Genomic DNA, 24,624 nt, shown 5'->3' on the forward strand with positions numbered 1-24,624 from the left:
TCAATCAAACTCACTATTCTGTTGTTTTAAAAGATAATCAAAGTTAGAGTTGCTTATTGTGGACATTGATACCGGGCCTATCGATACCGGGATTTCTTAAGAGAATATTTTATTACCCAGTATCGACTGTGACGAAACACCCGGTATCGACATAATCCGGTATCATAAACCGTGATACCGGATTTTCCCAATATCGATACCGGATACCAGGTTTCAGCACCCGGATTTTCCCAATATCGATACCGGATACCGGGTTTCAGCACCACCCCTTCCTGAGGCTATTTTTACCATTTTTCTTTGAGTTAAAATATTGAAAACTTCCGGCGGCAAATTCGGACAAATAGAGTACACCTTATTATTAAGGGATTAATATATGGCCCCGCGCGGCCATATATTGAACTGTTTAATACACATGTTTTGACTCAAGTATTCAGTAGTCTGTCGATATGCCGATACTGGAAAAGCAAATTGAAATAAAATACATGTAGCACACATTTATTTCACAGGAAGTGAAGATAAAAGAACATTTTTCAACCCAAAAACATGTGAAATAAAAACAATATAATAATAACAGTGGATGAATGGAATAAAACATGTATGCAGAATAACTTTGTTCACTCATTCCAGTGCCTACAACTTAAGGATGCAGTACCAGTCATACTGTATGGTTCCTAATTTTTCAAATTAATGCTGATAGGCCCATTAAAGGTGCAGCCATTAAACATAGTCTAAAATAATAGACGTGTTATACGGGATTCTTCCAATCCCTAACGTCTAAACGGGAATGTGCAAAAAACGGGGGTGTTTTAAAAATATTGAAATTGTTTTAAGTGAAGTATTTTATGGTTGAAATTGATCATAAAGAGTTATATTCATATTTTACCATGTAAGTGAAATGTTATTTTTCACTAAACAAGCATTAAACGCATTAAAACAAGTTGTTTACCTTTTCAATAAAACGAAAGTTGACTGACACAGACAACAATTATGCGAAGGGGAACAACTCGATACAATCGTAATAGCTCGTCCTCCTCCGACAAAGCTTCGAGATAGACCTCGTTATACAATCGTAACAACTCGGCCATGGCCGAAATGTTCCTATCGATTTAAAACTGTGCCCTAAAGCCTTGCAGGTGCCCTTCATGTATATATCGTTATGTTTTGACAGAATGAAATGAAGAAAAGCCGTCAAACTCATAATTATAAGTTGGATATTTATTTTTTTTGTGTACGGAACTAATATAAAATAACATTATCTGGTAATATTTCTTGTTTTTATGATATTTTATAGACGCTATATGCTTTAACCCGGAATCCTGATCGGAACAACTACCCACTTTTGATACTAAACAATTTGTACGTGAAGGATTTGCCATATCAAAAATCTAAAAAAAATCCGTCAACGTACAATTATTTGGACTACCATTAAACAGTGACTGAGTGTCCTTCATAAATTTTTGCAGGATCAGTGTTCCACCTGGGCTTTGTTTAATGGGAAGGTCTAAAACTTGTTCAGCTTCATCATGTGTTGGTTTTCTTACAGGAATCTCTTCATATGTTTGGATGGAGGATAGCGCTAGCTCAATTTCCTGGGATGCTGCTACAAGTTTCTGATTGTCATCATCATCAAATTCCTTCATGCTAGTAACTGGTTCTGGTTCTGGATTTGTCAATGGTTCTTTTCTCTTACACATATGAAGAATATTGGACATGTTTTGCTGCTTTTCTATATTGTTTTTATGGTAATGATTTAGAGACATCAGATTTTTGTGACCAGTCAGCTGTGCCACCTCAGTGGGGAAACAACCGGCATCCAGCAAATTTGTAATGCATGTTTTTCTTGCAGAGTGATTAACATGCCTAGCCTGAAATCCAGCCTGCTCACTCATGGTTTTGGCCAGTTGTCCCAATTTATTTTTTCCCAGGTTTTGGTTGATGAACCAGAGATCATTTGATTCTGTTCCCTTTCCAAAATTTGGATTCAGGGCTACATAAAACCTTGTTTCTGGGGCGGACATCTGAGGTGGTCTCTTTTCCTTGTAAAGCTGATACAACCTTACAGGGCAGTTTGGGTCTCCTGCAAATAATTTTAAAACACATTTAGAGTACTCAATCACATATTTATTTCTTTTTTACAAAATCAACATTTGAAATCTTATTTTAAATGGATTTTAGTTTAAAAAGTTTTGCTTATAATTGCAATAAATGAACATCATCTTTTAACAATAGAAAAAATAACCTTTTTATAACAATGCTATTTTTACTTGGTTACCTGGCTGTTCAAAGAGCTTAGGTACATATTGCCTGTGGTCACCAGCAACTCCGTTTCTTGTTTTTGTCGCCCTCTCCGTGAAGGCCAAGTAACTCACACCATCGGAGGTCTGGCTTAATTCCAAGTCCCCCCACAACATGGTCAAGTGATCCTGTCTTCCTCGCAATCCAAGGTGCATGGTGTTGTTAAGCCAAATGGTATTTGTGAGGGAAATTGGAGAGGCTGTAATTAATTCGAAATTTATACCATTTGAAACAATTACACAGTTAAAATGTGCTTGATTATTATGTTGTATAATGTTCTCTACTGTTTAACAATGTACCGTACTGCACTGTAAACTCACTCTAAATGCATATAGATTTCTTTTTTCTACCTTAATAGAGTAATGAATGTTTATAAAATATATATTAGGTGAAAGAAATACAAAATAACAGACATAAAATCCATGAATTTCGTCATACAATAATAATTACCCATTATTCATTATTACCACGCAATACATATTATAAAGGTAGTCTTGTTTGAATACCGGGGACCGGCTTATATCGTTCTCTTTTTGCTTTAGTTGTCTCCCTTGTCTTTGTTGCTTAGTGATATGTAAACAATCAATTAACGGCCAAACTTACCGGCTCCAAGAAGTTCCTTTTCGTAGAGTTGTTGAATCTCTGAGGAAGTGAAGGGATCGGCTCTCTGTTTTTTATTGCCAAGTCCCTTTTCTTTCAAGTCCACTCATTTCGCTTTTAGCGTGTCCCGTGTGAGTCTGAACTCTTTTCCGCCCATGACATCGCCTTCGTACTCTGCAAAACGAGTCGATTATGATTAAAATAATCAAAGTCTGTGCATAAAATTATAGGCAACTATAAAATATATAACTATTAAGGTGTTTATATATTAACTTTAGTTGTTTTAGATAATAATAACAAACAGAAATCCGCCTACCATTCTCGGACAGGTGTCTCTTTACACTTGACAAGCAGTCTTCGCACTATTTTTTTTCAAGCACTAGCCCAGTCGGGCTAGCAGCCTGGAAAAAGCACTAGCCCGAATCAAGTTTCACTAGCCCGAACCAAAATAACTTTTTAACAGAGATATTTTAATATATGTGTAAGGTAATAAAGCTATAACACCAGTAAACTGTTTTCTCATTTTAATCTCTACTGTATTCCATCAACAATGAAAACACAAGGTCTTCTGACATCTCGCAGTCGCTTTCTCCGTCACTATCGTCTCCATCATACATCATCTTCTCTTGCACCAGCGATGTCGTAGTTGACTAAAAGTAATGCATGAAATGGCATAAAATTTATTTGTCAAAATAACTGTTCAACCGAAAATAGTATTTACTAATTATTGTAAAATTCAGTACAAACAGTTATATTGTAACTGAGATCTTTTGTTTGATTGTGATACCTGGATTTCACTGGTACTTTGAGAGCTTGTGTCTGCCATCTCGTCTGCCTGGTCCATCTCATCTGCCTGGTCGAGATCAGAGTCTGCATGGGTGATGACCTCCTTGGGTCTGGCAGGCTGCTTTATACGCTCTCCTACTCATCTCGTCTGGCCAGATGGAGTTGAGGTCTAAAATTGTGAACATGTACATTGTATTATTAAAACATATCTAGATTATTCAATTATTGTTTGTCATGCTTTTGAATTCATAAAGTTTCATATACTTTTTAATGACTATATTAATTCCTGCTGTATTTAACCTACCATCCATTCAGCGATGGCTGCTTTAGGGTCGAACTCTTCGATGGTTGGAGACATGATCTTGATAGCCATCAAATCATTCAGTCGAGTGTTTCCAAGTCGTCCTCTTCTCTTGGTCTTGACTGGAACTTTCGTTTTCTTGCCTTTTCGTAAACCTTAGTTACCTCCATTTTAGCATCAGGCTTGTCACCAGGAGCCTTTCTTTTCGGGGTAGCTCCTTAGAATTAACGTAGAAGCGACATCGTTCAGTGTGAAGAAATGACGGTCGGCCCAGTTGTCTATCCTAAATTATGATCGGACCTGCTTGAGGCCATCAGAATTATTAATGTCGTTCATCTTTGTCGTGATATTTTTTTTTACTTTTATGTTATAAAAGGAATGGCAATATTACTATATTATAGTATATTCCATACTTTTTTAGGAGTCTATCATGAACTATTTTAATGCAACGTTTATAAATACGTTGAAACTGTTGTCTATCACAGATTATTTAGCTTGACGAAATAGGCTATTGAGCAAACAGATTTTAGGCTTAAAAGTATCACGTTTATGAAACTGTTGTCCGCATCTCAATAATATGTACCTTTTAATACGAAGTTGTTAGTGTCTATCAAAGAAATATTTTAATTGATATTTATGTATGTCATACAAAAATAACTCTATCATATACCATTTCTTTTATGGACATTTGAAGGTACATATTAACAAAATCAATTGATATATTTTAATTTTTGCATCAAATATGTTCTTTGATAATATAAAGAAAAGTACATTGATCAAACAAGTGTAAGTGAGAAAGAAATAGAATTGGCTTCAATTGCCAATCAATGATTTCTGCTCACAGTCTGCAGTCTATCACAGATCAATGAGCAATTGCAATGACCAACAGTTAACACAAACGCTTCCGTGGGAGGGGGGATGGCACACCCGGCACATGCCCCATCACTAAAGTCTTCAAAGTTTGCATTCTATCTCAAAGGAGTGGAAATTAATAAACTACACCTTTCAAATACCATCATGTGCAGGCGATGTGAACTCATAAAAACAACAAATTCAAACAGCGCAACCTCCTTTAATTATGTCCTCTTGATGTTTCTTCATCCGTATATAAACAACAGTTTCCACGTCTTCCAACAATTTCCAATACTGGTGAAAATGTATCCATCATCCGTGTGATATTTGTTGAAAACAAGAAAAGCATACATGCCATAAAACTGAGAAAAAAGTTATTTTCTCCAGTCTTGTAGCAGAACGCAATCCTTGAACATGTGCAAGATATGCCATGAAGTCAATATCACCACTACTTGAAGGCCACCGATGTGTTATGTTCACTTGTATGTCTTTCTGATGTCTTCACAAATTGCTTACGTCTAGCGGACCCTTGGGGGGAGGGGTACGCCCCTTAGGTATGTCCTCTCTTGGGGAGCGGAGTACGCCCCTTAGGTATGCCCTTTCTTGGGGAGCGGAGTACACCCCTTAGGTATGCCCTCTCTAACGTCTATTCCTGAACTCTCCCCTGCTTTTAAGATAAACTTTCATAACCAGTATCACTTATTACCTTATTATTATAATAAAATTCATTAAACTTATCTTGAAGCCATATGATGGCAGATAAACAATGGTTAAAGTTAAATGAACAGTAATGTTCATTTCTATTTTTTTAATTGATAAGATTAATCCCAGTATGAAAGATTCATTTTATATTAGAAAATAAATAAAATATATATGTTTAGGAAAGACAATTAAGAAAACCATGTTTTACGATAGACAATATTTTTTTATGTAAATGATAAATAAGAAAAAATATTCTTATTGTCTATCATGAAATATATATTTCTTATTGTCTATCATGAAAAATATTTCTTACTGTCTATCAAGAATTGTTTTTATTATTGCCTATCATGAAATATCTTTCTAACTGTCTATCATAAATATTATCATATTTTATGATAGACAATAAGAATTTTATGAAAAATATTTCTAACGGTCTATCATGAATTATTTTTATTATTGTCTATCATGAAATATTTTTCTATCTATCATAAATTTTAATACATATGTTTAAATTAAATATTTCTTATTGTCTATCATGAATTTTTTTCTTACTGTCTATCAGGAATTATTTTCATTATTATCTATCATGAAATATTTTTCTTACTGTCTATCATAAATTTTAATAAATATATTTTATGATAGACAATACGAAAACAAATTATACATAATTACAGTAAAGCAAAAACCATGATTGACTGTAAGAAACTTACTACTTGTGTTTTCATGTAATTATAGGACAAATAAGAAAAATATAAATAATTCTTATTGTCTATCATAAATTTAAAAAACAACAACATATTTTACGATAGATAATATGAAAAAATATGGATAAACAGCTAAAGTTCAACATTTCAAGAATAATATTTTACGATAGACAAGAGGAACTGCGTTGATCATGAATGATAGATAATATGACAAATAAGACCACTTTTTTATGCTTCAACTATAAAATTTTCATAATTTGTTTTCAAGATAGACACCAAAAATGTGTTTCTCCTTTGTTGACTTTCGTCTATAAACTCGAAGTTAGAGCAATATTAAAACCATTACCAAGATTTCCAAATCCTTTAGGCGAAGACCATGACAAAAAACGAGTTGTCGTTTCAATTTCATGTGTTCGAATCGCATCCAGTCCAGAGCCTCCAATAAACTTTTTTGCATGGTCGCCGCCATGTTGTATCACCTAAAACGACCAATTTACGGTAGTCGAGCTACTTTACATTACTTTACAGTATATTAATAATTGTGATGCCCAATAAGAGGTCGTATAATAATCTGAGATAGACAATAGCATCGACGAGAAATGACAGCTACACGAATAGACTGTATCCCATTCTCAATTTTTCAAGCGTCCCTCAAGTACACGAAATGTTACATTTTGAATAAGCATTTATCGATCTGATGCGACTCGCGGTAAACCAGTCATAGTGCAAGCGTCTATTAAGCGCATTTCAATAAGCGTCTAGGTAGCCTGTTGTAACAGATACGGATACCGTATTTTTTTCGGATAATTATTTTTCGGGAAAAATCACTCGACAGGGCGGGCTAGTGACTTGATTTTTTCAGTCGACCGAGCGGAAAACAGCTCGACTCGGTCGATGGTCGAGTGGGTTACGTCGAAGACTGGACAAGATGCCACGCAGGGTAGATGGCTCAAAGTTGGTTGCAGCGGGGCCATTCGCCTCTGCCGAAAGCTTGGTCTTCTTGACACTGAGCAGGAATCTGGATAGAAGAATATCTACCTCCTTTGGTGGAATGTCTTTGATCTGGTAGGTCTCGCCGTCATCATTCAGCCAATCGTTCACCTTTTTCATGTCACTCCTTGTTTTTGTTACCGTAGCCTTGTTTTTCTTTGCTTCAATGAATTGCCGGGCTTGTGCCTCAGTGAAATGTTCAATTTTTTCGATGGCAGAATCCAGTTGAAGTAGCCTGTTGGCTAAATTTTCGAGCGTACGTTCACCCATGTCAACTCCGTCAGCCATCTTCAACAACGTGAAATTGCGTCACGTTGCACGTGCGGACAATCGCAGGGTCATTATCGGTCACCTGACTGATAATAGCCCCGGGGCTATTATCAATTTTGATGATTATGGTCCCGCCGCGCCGATAATGACTATTCTGGCAACGTTAAAATGTTACTATATATAGTAACATGTGTATTAATCACCTATTTCTCGACAGTATGAAAACACCCATAAATTGTATATTCAAAAGGACTAAAATCAAATAATAATTTATATATTATGACAGATGTCTTTGTGTGTGGTGTTAGAATGTTAAACAGTAATGAAATCCTACCAGGTTTATTGGCTTACCCACAGGGGCAGGTTGCGTTGTTTTGACACACCACGCCCCTGTCCGTTTTTTTATTTTATCATTTTTTTTATCAAATTTTAGTAAGAATATGATGTGGTAACTGTAACTTGTGAAAATTGCCAAAAAAATATTTTTTTAATTTTTTTATTGTATTATCTTTGTAAAGGGTGACGACTTGACCCTGAATTTCCATGTATTTGCCGACATGACCCTGTTTAAGAGGCCATAACTTTATCAAATCTTAACCAAACTCTACATTTTTGGACTTTCCTTGTAGAGTTAGTGTCAATCTTTAAGAAAATGTACAGTTTTAAAGAAAACAACCGAAATTTTCCAGACTAAAATGCATTATCCCGGTATTGCATCATAAATTCAACACGTGTGCTTAAGAGAAACAATATATCACGATACAGGTGAAATGGAAGTCAATGTTTTAGCCATACTATCAATGCCAGACAATAGATATTTTTCCTAATTTGAATCTTTTGGAAAAAAAATTGTTCAATTTAACCATTTTTTTTACTAAATCTGATGCATATAAATTTATAGCAATTGTAAATAAATACATTTATAGCATCTGTAAAAGTTACAACAAATAAATTGCAACTTTGTTGATTAATTGATCAACTATATCGTTCACTTTTATTCATTAAAAGTGATCACAATTTTTCACATCTACATTCCCAATTTTAAGTGAATGAGTCATCAAAAGACCTCCAATAAGTGTTAACCTACTGATGATATTAATATTTTAGTAACAACTAACATAAAACGTCTGATACTTATTTTAGCATTAAACAGTTTGAGTTAACATAATTTATTAAATAAGCATTTAAGTATGCTTTCAGCACCAAGATGAACAGAGAAAGTGAGTTAGCGAGGCAGTTGCAAGAATGGACGACACAAGAAATGCACTTCAACTTACAGTCATCCCATTCAGCAGCATTAGATCCTGAAAAGTTAAAAGTGTATGTTCTATTTGCTGTTATGATGTTTGAAGTAATTTCTGTAGTTTGATTTTAGGTATAAAATTAAGGTTGAATATACCCAAGTTCCTGATGACCAGTACATGTTCATATTATATTATAAGATAATAACTGAAATGCTTTAAAATAAAAATGAATATATGTTATATGCGATTGTGACAGTTATTAACAAACAAAGAAATAAAGGATATTTTTACATGTATTTATATAAGATTTAGTGGTAGTATAAATTCTTTCAACACAAAACTGCAAAAATGAGTTAGAGCAATCATGTACCAGGTATTTTGAGAATTTCGTGAACATATTAAATAATTCTGTTTTTCTTTAATCTCTTTTTGTTGCCTATTTTAGTTGTCCATTTAAGTGTGTTTGATTGTAATTTCCCTGCTTTTCAGGCTGTGTAAAGGGCCAGGAGCTGCAATCTGGCAATGGGTGACACAGCATGTCAAGTCTACAGAGTAAGTCCTGCACATTAGAAGAACACTTGTACATGTACCAGCACTAAGTCAAACAAATAGAAGGCCATACCATATTTATAGAAGTTCTCCCATATATATATATATATATAGATAGATATTAGATACTTTAACATTACAAAAGATAAGAATATTCTGTATGGCCCATGGTTTTTAAAGTTGAGAACATGTAGTGTTAACATATCAACTGAAAGTCCTGGAATAGGACAAATTGCCTGATTTCATGATATAATATTAGAATCTAAACAATACTTTTCATATATGGACTCAGTAGGTACGAAATTTGTGTTGGTATGAGTTTCTCTTTTAACTGTCTGTAAGTGGATGATGGAACTAAAAGACAAAGTATTTAAGATGGTGACTTTTAATCCTGGAAATGGGTAGCAAATCCACCATTTAATATTTTAGTCTACATTATAAACATGTTATATCTTTAAACAGTCTCACTTGTGATGATTGATAGGGGTGATATTTAGGTCAGAAAGGCATTGCTAAGTTTCATTGTACCATTTTTTCTGTGGTCGATATAGTGAAACATTTCATTAGGTCCAAAAAGAATGAATTTTGTCAGGTTTTATGATCTTTTTCTCCTAAGTCCCCTTTTAGGTTTCTACCTTGAACCCTGGCAAAAATCGGCTCTTGCATACAGTTGTTAGTAAGAATTGTGTCAATATGTACCTAGGATTTTCCCAACTCAGTTTTCAATATAGAGACTTCCAATTTAAGACGTATTGTTCATCCTGGAAACCCAAAAAACAAACATTCATTGAGTGTAAACCATTATATTGGGACCCAATATAACAACCAAAGACCCCTTATTTGTCCAGTATATGGGTCACAGGATCCCCAGATATACATTTCTGGAATCAAACACACTTGACTTCTGAAACAAGAATGAAGATAAAGTAGTGTGTTTTGGCAGAGGAACACATTTAAAGAGATATTTGTGCATTCTACATGTATTTATTTGTTATTACTTTTACAGAACAGTGAAGACAGTAAATGGCAACCTGGCATTGTACCCTTTACTAAACCAGTGCTGATACTTACGTCATCTCAGGATCCCAAGACCACCAAATTTCTTGGATGGATTCCAGAAAATCCAAGTCTGGTTTCCTAACGGAATTCCATGTTTCTTTGGCAGAAAATGTACTGGCTTTTGGCTAGGTACGCCCCTTCCTATGATGGGCACTCTAAACAGGGGCACATCAAAATCCGCAGAATTCAAGTTTGTGATAAAGAACTATTTCAGATAATGTTTGCCATGGAGAATGTTCAGAACTGGCAATTGTTTTCTCTGCTATTAAAATCTTCTTTGAATGACAATTGATTTGCAAGCCAGAAAAGTCATTGTGTGTTTATCTGTCATTTTTTTGATAATTACACATTATTATTCACATTTGCTAAGTATTTCCTTAACTAATGCTAGTAAAAGCAAGACATCTGCCCCCAGTTACAAAGTAAACTATGATGTGGGAGGGGAACAGTTTGAGGACACCAAACAAGCCTTACTGGAGCGAAGAGCTGCTCTCACTGGGGAGATAACTACAACATTGAGAGATGTCGGCCATTTTGAGCATGAGGTGGAGAGAATCACAGCAGAGGTTGCTGAGACAGGTCAGTGACAAGAAATGATATACGGCAAACTTATACATTTGCTTTGATAATGATGACCTCCAGGCCCAACATCACTTAATATGTCTTAAGCCTGAGTTTGAAACATAATCTCAAAAATGCAATTTTTTAAATACAACATTTTTTTCATTTCATTCTTTATTACAAAGGGTGTAAATATTACTAAAAATGTTATGCTTTACATATACAGCAATTTTCACCATCAGTGCATAGTATTAGTAATTAAATAATACAATTAATATGGGAGCTGTTGCGTTCCCAGGATGTTAGTATAATAACACCATGTTGTTTCCGTAATTTTTAGAAGTGCATGGTCCTCAATGTTTTTATTCGTCCACTTTAATAAAATATTTTTTTATAGCTTTACCTACAGCGGATGGGTTGGCGGATCTCAGCATCCATTATGTTGTCCATTCAATCAATTTAGAAGCCTTTGTCCAATCGTCACCAAATTTGGTCAGAATGTGTATGGGCATAATATCTTGGACAGCCAGCCATATCGCTCTAGTCACTCAAGAGTAATTGCCCTTCCATTATAGAAGTTACCTGAAATTGGCCTTCCCGATCAATAACTTATGAAGCCTTTGTCCAATCATCACCAAATTTGGTCAGAACATTTCTGGTATAATATATCAGACAAGTTTAATAACCAGCCATATTACTCAATTCACTCACAAGTTATCACCCTTTCATAATATTTTTTCCCTTAAATTGTTCTTGTGCAGTCTGATAACTTTAAAAGACGTTGTCCAATCATCACCAAATTTGGTCAAAATGTGTTTGTGCAGAATATCTTGATTCTAGAGTATTATGATGTATTATCTGTCTTAGTGTAATATATATCTAAGGATAGTATCCACATTTAAATACTTTGTAGTTGAATTATCTACTGTACTTATATTATTCTCCTTTCACGTTACAGAGCAAAAGTACCAGCAGGTTAAAGAAGCCATCAACAACTCCCGCCGGAAGGCCGCCCTCCTGACTGCGTTCTGTGTGAAATCAGCTGACAACGCAGCACAGTATAAGGAATATGTGCGGTGTCTCCAAACCAGGACTGCTACCATCAAAGCCAGGGCACAGTATGTATGTTTGGCACATTGCGCATGTTAAAATTTCTTAATATGTGTGGTATCTCCACAATGAGACAACAGCTTCGAGACAATTGCATACGTATAAGTGTTTATCAGACAGTGCATTTCTACTGGTGAAAATTTCAAAGGTATGAAATAACTCATATGGGTCTAATGTCATGGACCCAAGTGCTTTATACCTCAGTTATTGAATCAAACCTAAATCAAAGCAATCTTTGGGTAATTCAAAGTTGTCGCCACTTAATGCTCAAGAAGCCAAGATTAGTCCATTTAGGGGTTTTGGGCAGCACTGTTATTGGCTCTGAAGAGGGTAGAGCACCCTTGAATCATCTGGGTTTAAGATTAACTTTAAAGAGCCTAAGATTGAATTTAAATCTCAGTTTATGAATCAAACTTAAATGAAGCTTTATCATTATGCTTGTGCACAAGTGATATTGTTTTATCAGGAAAGGCTTGGAGACAGAAGAGTATTATAGTCGAGAGGCAGCAGGTGGAGAAAGTGATGAGGAAGAAGAAACAGAGGGAAAGACACCTGCCCTGGAGATTGCCTCCGCGGTGAGTAGGGAGAAGCAGGGTAAAAGGGTGTATACTATAGTATTATAGTGGACAGTTGGCGGGATTGAGTGGCAATAAAGATGGGAACTGGAGATTGAGGGAAAGACAACTGCACTGGAGATCGCTTCCACAGTGATTGGGGAAGAACAGGGTGAAGATGTTTCTATTATAGTATTAAAGTGGACAGTTGATGGGATGAATGGAGTTAAAGATTGGGAGCTAGAGACTGAGGCACAGACCGCCCATTAAAGATTGCTTTCATTGTGAGTGGGAAGATTTTAAATCTGGTGAAGCAGGTTGTGGGTTGAATGAATTAGATTATGTTAGGGAAACTGTAGAATATCCACTTTTCTTGCTTGGTGACCTCAAACCAAACTCACATGAGCCCTGGCTGGGAATCAAACCCGATTCACCTTGGTGAGAAGCTAGTGAGCTAACCACTGTGCTAACCGTACAACCTGCTGGCGTTGAATTGTAGTGGACAGATGACTAGGTAGGTTAGGGATAGTGAGGAAGAAAAGAAGGAAACATAGAAGGAAAAATATCTACACTGGAAGCTGCATCCACAGTGGGTTGGGAGAAAACGTAGTTTTGGTTTATTTAAAGTTTTTATGTGTTGATTATAACTTTGATTTTGTAAATATAGGTTCTAAATCTTTATACTTACCTCACCAAGGAGGATTTGAGTTGGACTGTTGGAGCCACACAATGGGAACTAGTACTGGTTTCCACTGAGGAAATAATTAATGTGATGCACTTGATCACTAGTGTGGTGTGTATGTGTATACCAAAACCATGTACTGTCATTCTGACTATCATATTTAATGAGTTATGCCCCAATATAAATCAACTGATGAACACAGATCAAGCTTGTAAGAGAGGATGGTAATTTGAAATATTGTAATTTGTTTCATGTAGAAACATGTACGAGAGAGCTGTTCAGAGATTGGCACATTTCTACAAGACACATTGAATGGAGCGTTCACTAATGATAAAGCCTTGTTGTAAGTAAATTTCCTGCTTATTGTTATAGATACCCCTTAGTCCTATTGCTGGGTTCTTTTCTAAACTTTGGTTCTAATTTGGTTGAAGATGCAATAGGCAGCTTTCAACCTAATCCTCCGTAAGAAGGAAACAGCTCTGGTCATTAAAGGTTTACAGCACTGTTAAAGGCAGATATACCAGCCATTAGCGACTGTGTTTATATGTGTCAGCTACTTATCAATTCCAGCTCAAAGCAAAAGGAGCCACTCTGGCAGAAGGTTGAGCAAGTGTGTGGCACATTCTCCGCTGACCAGATACTGACCGGTCTACTAACCCATACAGTGGACACTACAGCTGCCCTCCGCTCACTGACCAGTAAAGTGGACATCAGGAGGGACGCCCAGAAACTCAGGTAGGTGACTGGTCTACGGACCCATACAGTGGACTCTACAGCCACCCTCTGCTCACTGAACAGAAAGTGGACATCAGAAGGGACGCCCAGAAACTCAGGTAGGTGACCAGATACTGACCAGTCATCTTACCCATACAGTGGACGCTTCAGCCACTCTCTGCTCACTGACCAGGAAATTGGGCATCAGAAGGGACGTCCAGAAATGGGGTAGGTGACCTGTCTATGGATCCATATCTGGACACTACAGCCTCCCTTAACTCACTGACTGGCGTGGACATAGGAGGGTTGCACAGTCTCCAGTTGGAGATAATTGTAGGACATTTAATATTGGTGATCTTGGTACAACTTGGTCATGGTTAACACATTTAGTTATCATGTTGAGAGCAACTTAAGACAGTGACAAGAAATATAACCCAGTCTGATATTTCTTGTTCAGCTGAGAATACACAAGTAATGAGCTTTGTGAACTAGCAACTGTTACTGATATTAGAAAAATGTTAGTTATTCGCTGATGGTTATCACCTCACAACATAATGATAGTACCGGGTAGTTGATATGTTGTCTTCTTGAACTCCGGTTGATAACCAGATAGTGACCAGACAACTGAATCATACAACTCTTCTACTGGGCTGTGTCCGCTATATTATATATTTTTTAACTATACTATGGTTAATCCAATTCCACGGGCAAATTTTTGTAACAATTGTCATCGAATGTTGGTAATTGTAATATTGTGTTTACAGATTCAAGTATGATGGTGGAGAAGTGAGGGATCTGTCCAGACAGCCATCCTTGTACAAAAGTGTACATCAATTATTACAGGTATCTATAATACACTAATAAAGTTACAAATACAGTCAAACCCCGTTGGCATGATTTCCTCGTTGGCTTGAACTTGATGTAAAGGACTGATTTCTCACTACTCAAGATAAGAATTTCTGCTTGGCTCGAACTTCCCGAGGCTCGAGGTATTTCCTGGGAGTTCGAGCCAACGGGATTCAACTGTACTCGAATGTATAAGGTCCTTTTCAAACAAGATTTGTCTCATTCAAGGATTTGAGCCTATTTTGGGGGGGAGAATCATAATGCTTAACTTCCTTTAATAGACCATGAACTGATCACCTTGAATATGTAAAAATCACCATATTGGGTATTTGTGTCACAGGGTGCATGCACAAACATTATTGAGATTTTTTTTAACATTTTGGCAAGGGAGGCAAATCTAGCATGAGAAAAGGGTAAAATGCAAATCTCAGTGATTTCCCTTTGACCATACCAATCGTTTTTGATGATTTGAAATTATTACAATTATTTTTTTAATAATTTGTACAAACTTATTTATGTTTTCAAGACAAAATCCAGTTATTGATATGGAACCAAGTCAAATAGCCCCCAAGTCAAATAGCCCCCATTTTGGTCAAATAGCCCCCACATTTTTGGTCAAATAGCTCCCACTTGGAAAACATTGGTTAAAACGCCCCCAAATTGGTCAAAACGCCCCCAAATTGGTCAAATAGCCCCCACTCCTTTTTTATTTGAAATTATATTTGATGGTAAGTTATAATATTTTTAAGCCATAACTTAATTAGATATTCATATGAAACTTTGTATACATGTTACTAGTGATAAACGTGTAGCAAGGCCCTTAACCTTTACTTTAATTATTGTCAAGTTAAGCCCCTTGATAGTTTTAAAATGTCATCCAAAAATTAACTTTGGCTGTATTAAACTAAAATTAATAAAAAAAAACTCCGAACATCTTGTCAATGTTATACAATTAGCTACTGGCCATTATCTGTGCGGCAGCTTATGTGTGGATGAGGTGGAAATTAGGAGGGAATGGTATTGGTGTGATGGGTGCGAGAGGTGATTCCATAAGGGGTGTTTCAGTGTGAGGATGGTTTGGAGTGATAGGACTTAGTTAGTAGAGGAGGTTGAATTGGTATGCAGGATGTGTTCTCAAACATGACTTGCTGTGTAATTGTGTTGAGCGTGTGCATCTGCGCTTGTGTGAGTGAGTGAGTAAGGAAAAATGCTTTAGGTTGTTTAGTTGTTTTGCATCTGTGATTTAGACAAATAGAATTCTGTGTATGTCATCTTTAGTAGCTCATGAATGGCCTTAATCTAGTTCACTCACTATGTACATATTCAGGAGAGGAACAAGGAACACTTCCTCAGTTTTGTCCAGTGTCAGAAGTCTGTCAACGATGCCCGGAATTTAGAGCAGTCTGTATCCATGGTGAAGTCACGCATTGAGAAAAAACTCCACAAGCTTTTCTCACAGAAGTCCACAGACCTGAAACTTGCCAGGTAGGTCATGATAAAAAATGTCTTGTTCACATAATTTAATTTGAATGATGTTTCCGTTGAGGATGCAGTCATCAACTTTCAAATTTTACTTCAAGCCTAATGACAATGTTAATATTATTGCAATTTTCCATTCTTTGAAATAGTTTCATTTATGATTGTATTAGACAAACGCCAAGATCGTGGATCAAATTACCATCTTCACTGGTGGTGCGCTAAGTTCAATTATCAGTCGACTTATCAATCATTGTACCTTGATGTAAACAACATTCATACCAGTTCTATTTGAAGCCAATGTAGAAATTTTTCAGGACCCTAGTAGATGTAGAAGTTGAAGTTGACGGCCAGAGAGCTGCTTTGCACAGCCTCACACAGGAGACAGAGGCACTGAAAGTGGTCGTGGAAAAAAGCATCCAGCAGCGGCAAGAAATTTTTGCCAAACACCACCGCATACAGGAGTTCCAGGATATCACGGTAAACTTGCAGTAGCCCTCACAGTATACTTGCAGTAGCCCTGTAAGGGCTATTCCAGTAAAACATTTAGCCCATGGGGGGAAGGCAAATAATTAAATAGTATAAGGGCAGGTGTCTTTTTTCGCTAATTTGGTATTTTGGACCCTGAAAGGGTAAATTTGCTCATGTAGCGGGGGTGGTATATTTTAAAAGTGCTTTGCCCCCTGGGGGTTATATGTTTAAATGGAATAGCCCTAAATATGATCAGATATATCTTGCTTGCATTTTCAATAAGTTTGAGTTTAATAGTTATATAGATGAATTGAATAGGTGTTTAATGTCTTGTCAGTTTAAGTAAAGAGTGCTCCTGCTTAAGTTTGAACACTTTTGCTTAAAAATGAATACAAGACGTAGATACTAAGGAATAAAAACCTTAATCTTGACCCTTTCTATTTGTTTATGTCATAAGTGTTGTTGTCGGCATAGCTGGATGCATCATAGTTTAAAACCTTTTAATTTGACCGTGAATAAAAGTGTTCAAGACTTGAAAAAAATGTTTTGTACAAATGTTACTTTACCATGTTTTATGTCTGTCATTTGTCCTTGTTTTTTTAATTGAATGCAAACTGGACATTACAATACCAGAGTTAAGACAATGTAGCAAGGCCCATATCTCTGGCTTTAACAATTGTTAAGTTATGCCCCATGTTTGTCACTGAACAAAAGAGACAAGTGGTTGCCATAATTTGCAGCACAGAGCATGTGTTTATTTGTCATATTGCGAACCTTTAATATCAAATTTTCACTTCAGGCAGGAAGCAGAGTGTGCATACATACATACGTTCGTCAATAAAAGCTCAGACTAGCAGAATGTGCAAAGATATTTTCTTCCACATTTTTGTGCCCAAAAAACCGTATTACCTCTTTAACTAGTAATATTAAAGTTGTTATTAAAGAAGTGTGAACTCTCTGGGCCATTTAGAACTCATTTAGATATCCAGCTACATCAGCTGAATTTAATCTTTTAGATTATTAATCACGCTTAGTGGAATATCTAGTAACTAGCAGAAATATCGGACTTTATTTTGCTCTATTTTGTCTTTTAGCAAACTTATCAATATGCATTGTCCCCTCAAGGACCAGAAGCAAGGAGTTATTTCAGTAAGGGTGATACAGAACATGAATGCCCAAACTGGACGAGACGAGGAGCTAGCTGACATATTCAACTATATTTTGCACTGATTGATCTTTTAGAGATGTAATCATAAACGTATGATTATTATACCTTTCAGGATCAGAAGCAGGGTGTTATCCAAGTGCTTGTCAAACAGAACATGAATGCCCAGTCACGATTAGAAGAACAGCTAGCAGAGATATCCGACTACATCGGTCGCTCGTTTGTCTCCCAGCCCTCTCATCTCACTGGGCTTACGGGGAAACTTGCAGGAACAGTCTCACAGGAGGTGGATGGCTTTGCTAACCTTGTACTGCCGTATTTGATGTTCTCACAGATTGATAGGTAAGTGTTCGAAGATTTACTGGTCATGTTAGTTATGGGTTTCCTTTATATTGAGGGGAATTTCTACATAGTTATTGCAGACAGCAATATTTATTCAATATCCATCTATTTATGTTAACAGTTATCATTTCCTTATGAAAACTTAGAATAGTTTCTCCCATTTTCATTTTCAAGAGAAAGTTAAATATACTGGCAAAAAGTGATATTTTTGTAACCAAACTGCATGCTAAACAGAATATGAAGTCATTTTGGTAATGGGTGATATGCTATATGAAATCCAAACAACTAGGTAGAATTTACCTTAGTGACATCATTTTCAAAGCATAGGGTTTTTTGGGGCTTACAGTCAAACCTGGTTGTAAGGCCACCTATTACAAATGGCCACTTGTATTTCCAGCCTCTCCAAACTTCTAATAATAATAATAATAATAATAATAACTTTATTTAAAGAAGGTAACACATTAAGACATAGGCATCATATTATAAACAAACATAACACACGACTTATTTACAATGTGGACTTCTGAAAGAACATACACACGCACACACACATAAATGCTTAGAATGAAAACGCAAGCATAAATTTATGTTATTTCAAAAGGGTACGTATTAAAATGTTATACGAAAACATAAAGAAACATGAATATAATACATTAATTATAAGATCAATGCCGAACAATACATCAATTTGTACCTAAAGGTTGACAAATCGTATCATTAAAATTTATTAACTGAGTAAGTAGGACAGTCACACATGTATTCTCTTGTATGTTTTTACTATATCAGGTACATGCATTTAGTGGCCACCCGTCTAATTTGGCAGCAGCAACTAATCTTTGATCCCATGAAGCCATTATAGACTCCAAATAATGGCCTCTTATCCCATGTCACCGACACTTCCACTAATAAATTTTCCAATAGACAACTATTGTGCACAAAGTTAACGGCCTTGGAAAACCCGGACATCCAATCAAAATGCATATAACATTTCACGATTGCCCCTCATGTTTACTGATCCGGGAATCATGTTTATAATATGTTGGCGAATGTTTATATCAGAATTTACACAATTTATGAATAAATACTGAAATAGATAATAAATTAATGATCAAAATAATACCGACAAACAACACTGATGTATATAGATTTACACTTGAAGAGACAAAACAAGTTATGATTCTTATTCATTTCAATTTTATGTTTTCAAAGTGAACAGATTTCTATTTCTATTATATTGTCTTAAGCAGCCAGTTCAACAATTTCCAAAGGTGGCCACTAATACAGAATTTGTGTTAATTATGTTGAATGTGGTTCTAGGAAGATTGTTACTAAAAGCGTATGATAAAACACAGACTTATGATATCAGTGTATATATCTTTTTTGGACTTGGTCTTGGTGAATATCATTCTATATGGTTCATGGTTTTACAATCATACTTACATTCATACATATATCATTTACTTTTGTCATAATGATTAGTCATGATATTTACTGTCTCCACTCTCTTACACCTCGTGACCTGCCTGAAAACAGCTGTCATGTACCTATCTTGGCTGTTATGGACCTGCCCATACACCAGACCTCTCCTGTCCATATCAGACCTGCTGTCTCCTCTGTGCTAGAAAGCTTCAACTTTGTACATGTTTATACCATGTTCTTCTGTTACAGTGCCCTGAAGACAGCTGTTATGGACCTGTCTATACACCAGACCTCACATGTCCATATCAGACCTGCTCTCTCCACTGTGCTAGATTGCCTGAACTTCAAAATGTTCCAGGTATCATATACAGATAAAATGATATGGGGTTTATAAGCTTGTCTTTATTTGGAGTTGTTGTGATAGCCTCGCGGTTGTCTGCGGTGGTGTTTTGCAAATCTTTTAACCTTAACAACAATTCAAAAACTGTTCAAGATGTTCACATGAAACTTAATACAAATGTTTCCAGCAAAGGTTTGAATGTACCCTATGCTGAAATCTAAGTGGAGACTAAGAGGTTCTTCAGGCACTTAGAGATCAATGTTATTTCGCATACATAAACTGATGTTGCAGCCATGACATCTTAAAGTTTTGTTTGTCTCTCGGTTTCCAATTTACAATATATTAAATGTAAATTCTAGCATTAGGGAAACTCATCACTCTATTTGTGAAAATATTTTCTTTATCATTCTGTGTAACAGGCATCGGTCTTATACATATATCATCAAATATCCTCTTACTTGAAACATGATATATATATATATATGATATATTCCTTAGGCTCCAGAGTGTATCTTGTCCCAATGTGTACAACTACGGGAAGATATAGGGGACATTCTACACAGGCTTGATAGGGAAGCCAGTATAGCATCTAGAAGAACAGAAGATGATGTGGTCGTCAATATCACAGGTAACTCACAAATTGTCCGATAAAAGATTTTTATCATAGTGCATGCAACTACGGGAAGATATAGAGGACATTCCACACATACTTGATAGAGAAGCCAATATAGCATCTAGAAGAACGGAATATGATGTGGTCGTTAATATCACAAGTAATGTTCACATGTTGTCTCGGTGATGATATTTAATTTAATGATGTTTACACATTTGGGCAGATATAGCTGCCATTCTGCACAGGCTAGTTATAGAAGGTGATATAGCCTCTAAAATAACTGATGATGGTGAGGTCATAAATATTTACAAGAAATGTACACAATTTGTCACAGAAAGGATATTTAATCTGTACAATTAAGGGAAGAAATAGTTGACATTCTGCACAGGCTAGGTATGGGAGCTGATATAGTCTCTAAAATAACTGATGATGTTATGATCACCAATATCACAAGAAATGTTCACAAATTGTCACAAAGATGTTATAAGGGAGGATATAGTTGACATTCTACAGGCTAGGAAGGGAAGCCAATATAGTCCTAGAAGAACTGATGATGGTGTAATCACAAATATTACAGAATACAGATAGAATATTCACTGGCAATTTAAGCACCGCAATGTAATAATGTTTGTTTGTAAGGCCAGTCTTTGGAATCACCGCTGGCATTATTTCTAGGTAACAACAATGTTACTTGTGGTGGGCTCATTTGTCAGCCAAGTCAAGTTTGCTGACCATAAAATGAAAGAAAGTGATTTTAATAATACTTTTCCTTCAGGCTTATGTTGTTTTCATCTCGTTCGGGATTTTTTTCTTGGAATTGGGAAAAAAAATACATAATATTATTCTGTATTGGGAATAGGTCAGATATTCTGTCGGGTGAGAGGAGCAATAAAAGCCCTCCAGGTGAACAGATTAGATACAGCATTGTAATTATGACAAAAACTGAATGTACATATTAAGTTATTAACCGATAATGAGATAAAAATAGTCTATGTAATAAAAGATTATCAGTTGAATCTTGATGCATTGTGGTGCTCTTGTTTGTTAACAAAGTTTTATGAACGTAAGATATGAGTGATTACAATAATACTTCTCCTGCAGAGTTATGTGAGCGTGCACGCGAGAGTGACAGTCAACAGCTCCGACAGACGCTACCACGGTTACAGGAGAAGATTTCCCGCACTAACCAAGCCCTAGACAACTGTACACATGCCAGGCAGGCAGCAGATGACTTGTAAAGAATATATATATATATATATATACAGGCCAAGTATTGTGTCAGAACAAGATTAGATTGTGAGGGTGGTCTAGTGGTATAGGTATCCACTAACAGGTTGAAAGTGGTCTAGTTAAGGTGTCCACCTTTCACCCAAGACATACAATCCCCAACAGGGGTACTTTCTTAAGATAAGGGACACACTAGTTGAAGTCTATACAACGAAAACACTCCCAGTCTGTGAGAGGCAGACACTCTACATTATAGGTGTCTATCTCTCACAGGTTGCGAGTGGTCTAGTGATATCCACCTAGTTGTCCACCTCTCACCCAAGAGATTGTGGATTCGATCCCCAACAGGGGTACTTGCCTGTTTGGACACCAGTACTAGTTTCTACCCAGATAACTGAGTCAATTGATTTATTAGTGACTAGCTTCTGTCACAATCAAGCTAAAAAGAAACTGTTATTGACTAGACTAGTTCTCCAGTAGTTGAATATAAAACAAAGAAAAGCTTTATTAGGAGTGATCCCGTTGCACTGTCAAATTCGCTTGCTGGAACCAATAGACAGGGATGATACTGTTTAAAATTAATCCTGAAATCAGGATTAAAAGCTTTCAATTTGAGACAATCGTACAATTAGTTTTATTCTGGACTTTGCATTAAAAATGGTAAGAAAAATTTGAAATGAGTATCAATTGTGTTGGACTCAATTTCGAAATGAATTGTCAGCTTTTAACCCACATTAAGATTTGAGTATGACGGCTTTATGCTCAAATTCAATTTTCAGGATTAGCATTTTCTCTGTTATCATCCTTGACAGAATACTGTTGGTTTGTTTTTGTTTATTTGTGTTTATCAAGGTCTACCTGGTTCCATTGGGTGCATTATGGCTTGGCTCTGACTGATAGACGGGATACAACTTTTCTGGGTTGAACCACTACTGAGTACACCATGTTTCTGGTATAACCCTTTAAATGCAGAGCACTAGGCAATGGAGCTACTGGTACTATATTTTTACGGCTTTCGGTTTGATGCGGCTAGGTATTGAACCCCCTGACCTTCCACACCCTAAATGAACGCTCCACCACTGAGTTATCGGGGTGGTTGAATACTTCTGGTTGGAGGAGCTGTCCTGCAAATATTACTGAGACTGAGTTCTGTATTCTTGCTTAACACACTTTATAGGTAAATGCTCCCTGTTGTTACAAGGATTGAGGACAGCCTCCTGGATAAGCTGTATGTCACCCATCAATGATAAAAATGCTTGAGGCCCTCATAGTTGATTCCTTTTGTTAGTCAAAGTTTTTTTTTATTCCAGGTGGTTGGAGCCTAGTCAGAAGTGTGTCCCCTGGGTGACTGTTGATGACCATACCTTACAACAGTACATGGACAGATGGACAGTCCTAGTGACCAGCCTTAGACAACAGCTTCTTCACAAGCAGTAAGGAGGAACATCTTTCATCAGAAGATCTCGTTTTGCACCTTTTTGCTTTTCCATGTACATTTCTCTTTGCTGAGTTATATTTACATCGGAGTCATGAACAGTTTGTGGATACATGTATATGAAATGTTTTCAGTATTTATTTCATAAAAAATAAAAGTATTCATGTTTTAGAAACTTGTTTTCTTTTACATGTCTCTCCATTACATGTCTCTCCAATTTCTTTTAAATAATAAGGGATGTCAATTTTACCATTCACTTGATGTAAGTAAATGTGTTGTACAGGCTATCACGAAAATCAATCTCAGCCTCTCAACTCATTTCACCTAACTGCATCAAAGGTTATTAAAAATCATATATGTTTATATACTTTGGAAAATTGACAAAATCTTTTCATAAACACATTCTATGAAAAAATATGTTTTCAAAAAGTATAAAAAACGGTAAAGATTTTGAATCATACAATGCTTTCATGTGGTAAATAATGTTGAGATTATACTTTTACTTGATATATTGGGGTCAGGAAAGTTATGTGAAGATTATCTACCTAGAGATTGCTTTTGAGTGCAGTGAGTGCAAAAATGTTTTGAACATGCTGGACATTTTGTCTGACGTCTGTATGGATTACGCAGGACATTTTTTAGTAAATATGGAAGAGCTCAATTTAGTTGAATTATATGATATAAATGTATACCAGGATATGACTTCAACATAATTTTGTTCATTGCCATTGGCATACAATTTTGACTTGTCACATAATCAGTTAGACATCAGTTAGATAACAACCAATAATTGAACAATTGGTGGCGTAATCTTCCTCGCTGAAACTTCCAAGTCAGAGTCAATATCTGAATCACATTCACAGTCTTCATCATTCGCCATTGGTGTGTCCTTTTGCATACTGGCTGCTTTACAAATGTGCTCCATCTCCACTTGACCGTAATTAGATAACTCAGCTCTGTCATCAGTCACATTTAAACACATTTTATGACCTTTACCTGATATCTATGGAAGTGCCATAATTTAAAATGATTTTGGCATTACCGTACTTGTTTATGATGCAAATTACATCGAACTGACATCTTTTCAGGAAATACTGGGTAGCTGCGTAGCAGCATTTTAGTTCAAACTGTGAGCGCATGATATTAATGTCCGGTAAAAATCAGTTGTAAAAAGGCTTCATTACACATTGGACATTTCAATTTTGACAATTACGTCCTCCATTCTTTGAAGATACAACGGACAGTTTAAAAATCTACTGACAATGTCCTACTGTTTGACGTGTTTTCGCATACACTGAGAGTGTCTAAGTAGCTGTT

General features: G+C 36.1%; 2 protein-coding genes across 6 annotated transcripts; one reads left to right on the top strand and one right to left on the bottom strand.

Annotated features, from left to right (window-relative positions):
- The first annotated feature begins 310 nt into the window (after positions 1-310).
- LOC128234540 (HAUS augmin-like complex subunit 5) lies at positions 311-23,475 on the top strand. 4 transcript variants are annotated; one of them, XM_052948806.1, is made up of 17 exons: positions 311-662; positions 8,701-8,820; positions 9,234-9,296; positions 10,300-10,332; positions 10,744-10,931; positions 11,872-12,031; positions 12,490-12,598; positions 13,517-13,602; positions 13,830-13,994; positions 14,738-14,816; positions 16,147-16,304; positions 16,613-16,775; positions 18,047-18,273; positions 19,942-20,050; positions 20,531-20,660; positions 21,747-21,879; positions 23,183-23,475. In XM_052948806.1, the coding sequence occupies exons 1-17, from the start codon at positions 598-600 to the stop codon at positions 23,307-23,309; spliced, it is 2,115 nt and encodes a 704-aa protein (XP_052804766.1). In that variant the 5' UTR covers positions 311-597; the 3' UTR covers positions 23,310-23,475. The 4 variants fall into 4 exon arrangements, with proteins under 4 accessions (XP_052804766.1, XP_052804767.1, XP_052804765.1 ...); XM_052948807.1 differs by lacking the exon at positions 311-662 and adding an exon at positions 674-708; XM_052948805.1 differs by lacking the exon at positions 311-662 and adding an exon at positions 6,267-7,305 and having other exon boundaries at positions 21,747-21,861.
- On the bottom strand, positions 730-5,952 carry LOC128234541 (uncharacterized). 2 transcript variants are annotated; one of them, XM_052948809.1, is made up of 5 exons: positions 3,986-5,952; positions 3,683-3,816; positions 2,899-3,545; positions 2,273-2,494; positions 730-2,077 (listed from the first exon to the last, which is right to left on the bottom strand). In XM_052948809.1, exons 4-5 carry the CDS (start codon positions 2,448-2,450, stop codon positions 1,386-1,388), a joined length of 870 nt encoding a protein of 289 aa, XP_052804769.1. In that variant the 5' UTR covers positions 2,451-2,494; positions 2,899-3,545; positions 3,683-3,816; positions 3,986-5,952; the 3' UTR covers positions 730-1,385. The 2 variants fall into 2 exon arrangements, with proteins under 2 accessions (XP_052804769.1, XP_052804768.1); XM_052948808.1 differs by having other exon boundaries at positions 3,683-3,850.
- Positions 23,476-24,624: the final 1,149 nt, after the last annotated feature.

This window comes from Mya arenaria, chromosome 5 (genome assembly GCF_026914265.1).
Source record: "Mya arenaria isolate MELC-2E11 chromosome 5, ASM2691426v1".
Lineage (NCBI taxonomy): Eukaryota > Metazoa > Mollusca > Bivalvia > Myida > Myidae > Mya > Mya arenaria.

What these genes read in the sequence shown, in the direction of transcription:
- LOC128234541 (XM_052948809.1), bottom strand. Translation starts at nt 2,450, where the DNA reads ATGCACCTTGGATTGCGAGGAAGACAGGATCACTTGACCATGTTGTGG. An exon ending in TAAGCTCTTTGAACAGCCAG is followed by an intron (nt 2,078 to 2,272) that starts GTAACCAAGTAA and finishes AATTATTTGCAG; the next exon opens with GAGACCCAAACTGCCCTGTA.
- LOC128234540 (XM_052948804.1), top strand. Translation starts at nt 7,169, where the DNA reads ATGCCACGCAGGGTAGATGGCTCAAAGTTGGTTGCAGCGGGGCCATTC. An exon ending in AGGGACGCCCAGAAACTCAG is followed by an intron (nt 13,995 to 14,737) that starts GTAGGTGACTGG and finishes TTGTGTTTACAG; the next exon opens with ATTCAAGTATGATGGTGGAG. An exon ending in AGGCAGGCAGCAGATGACTT is followed by an intron (nt 21,880 to 23,182) that starts GTAAAGAATATA and finishes TTTTTATTCCAG; the next exon opens with GTGGTTGGAGCCTAGTCAGA.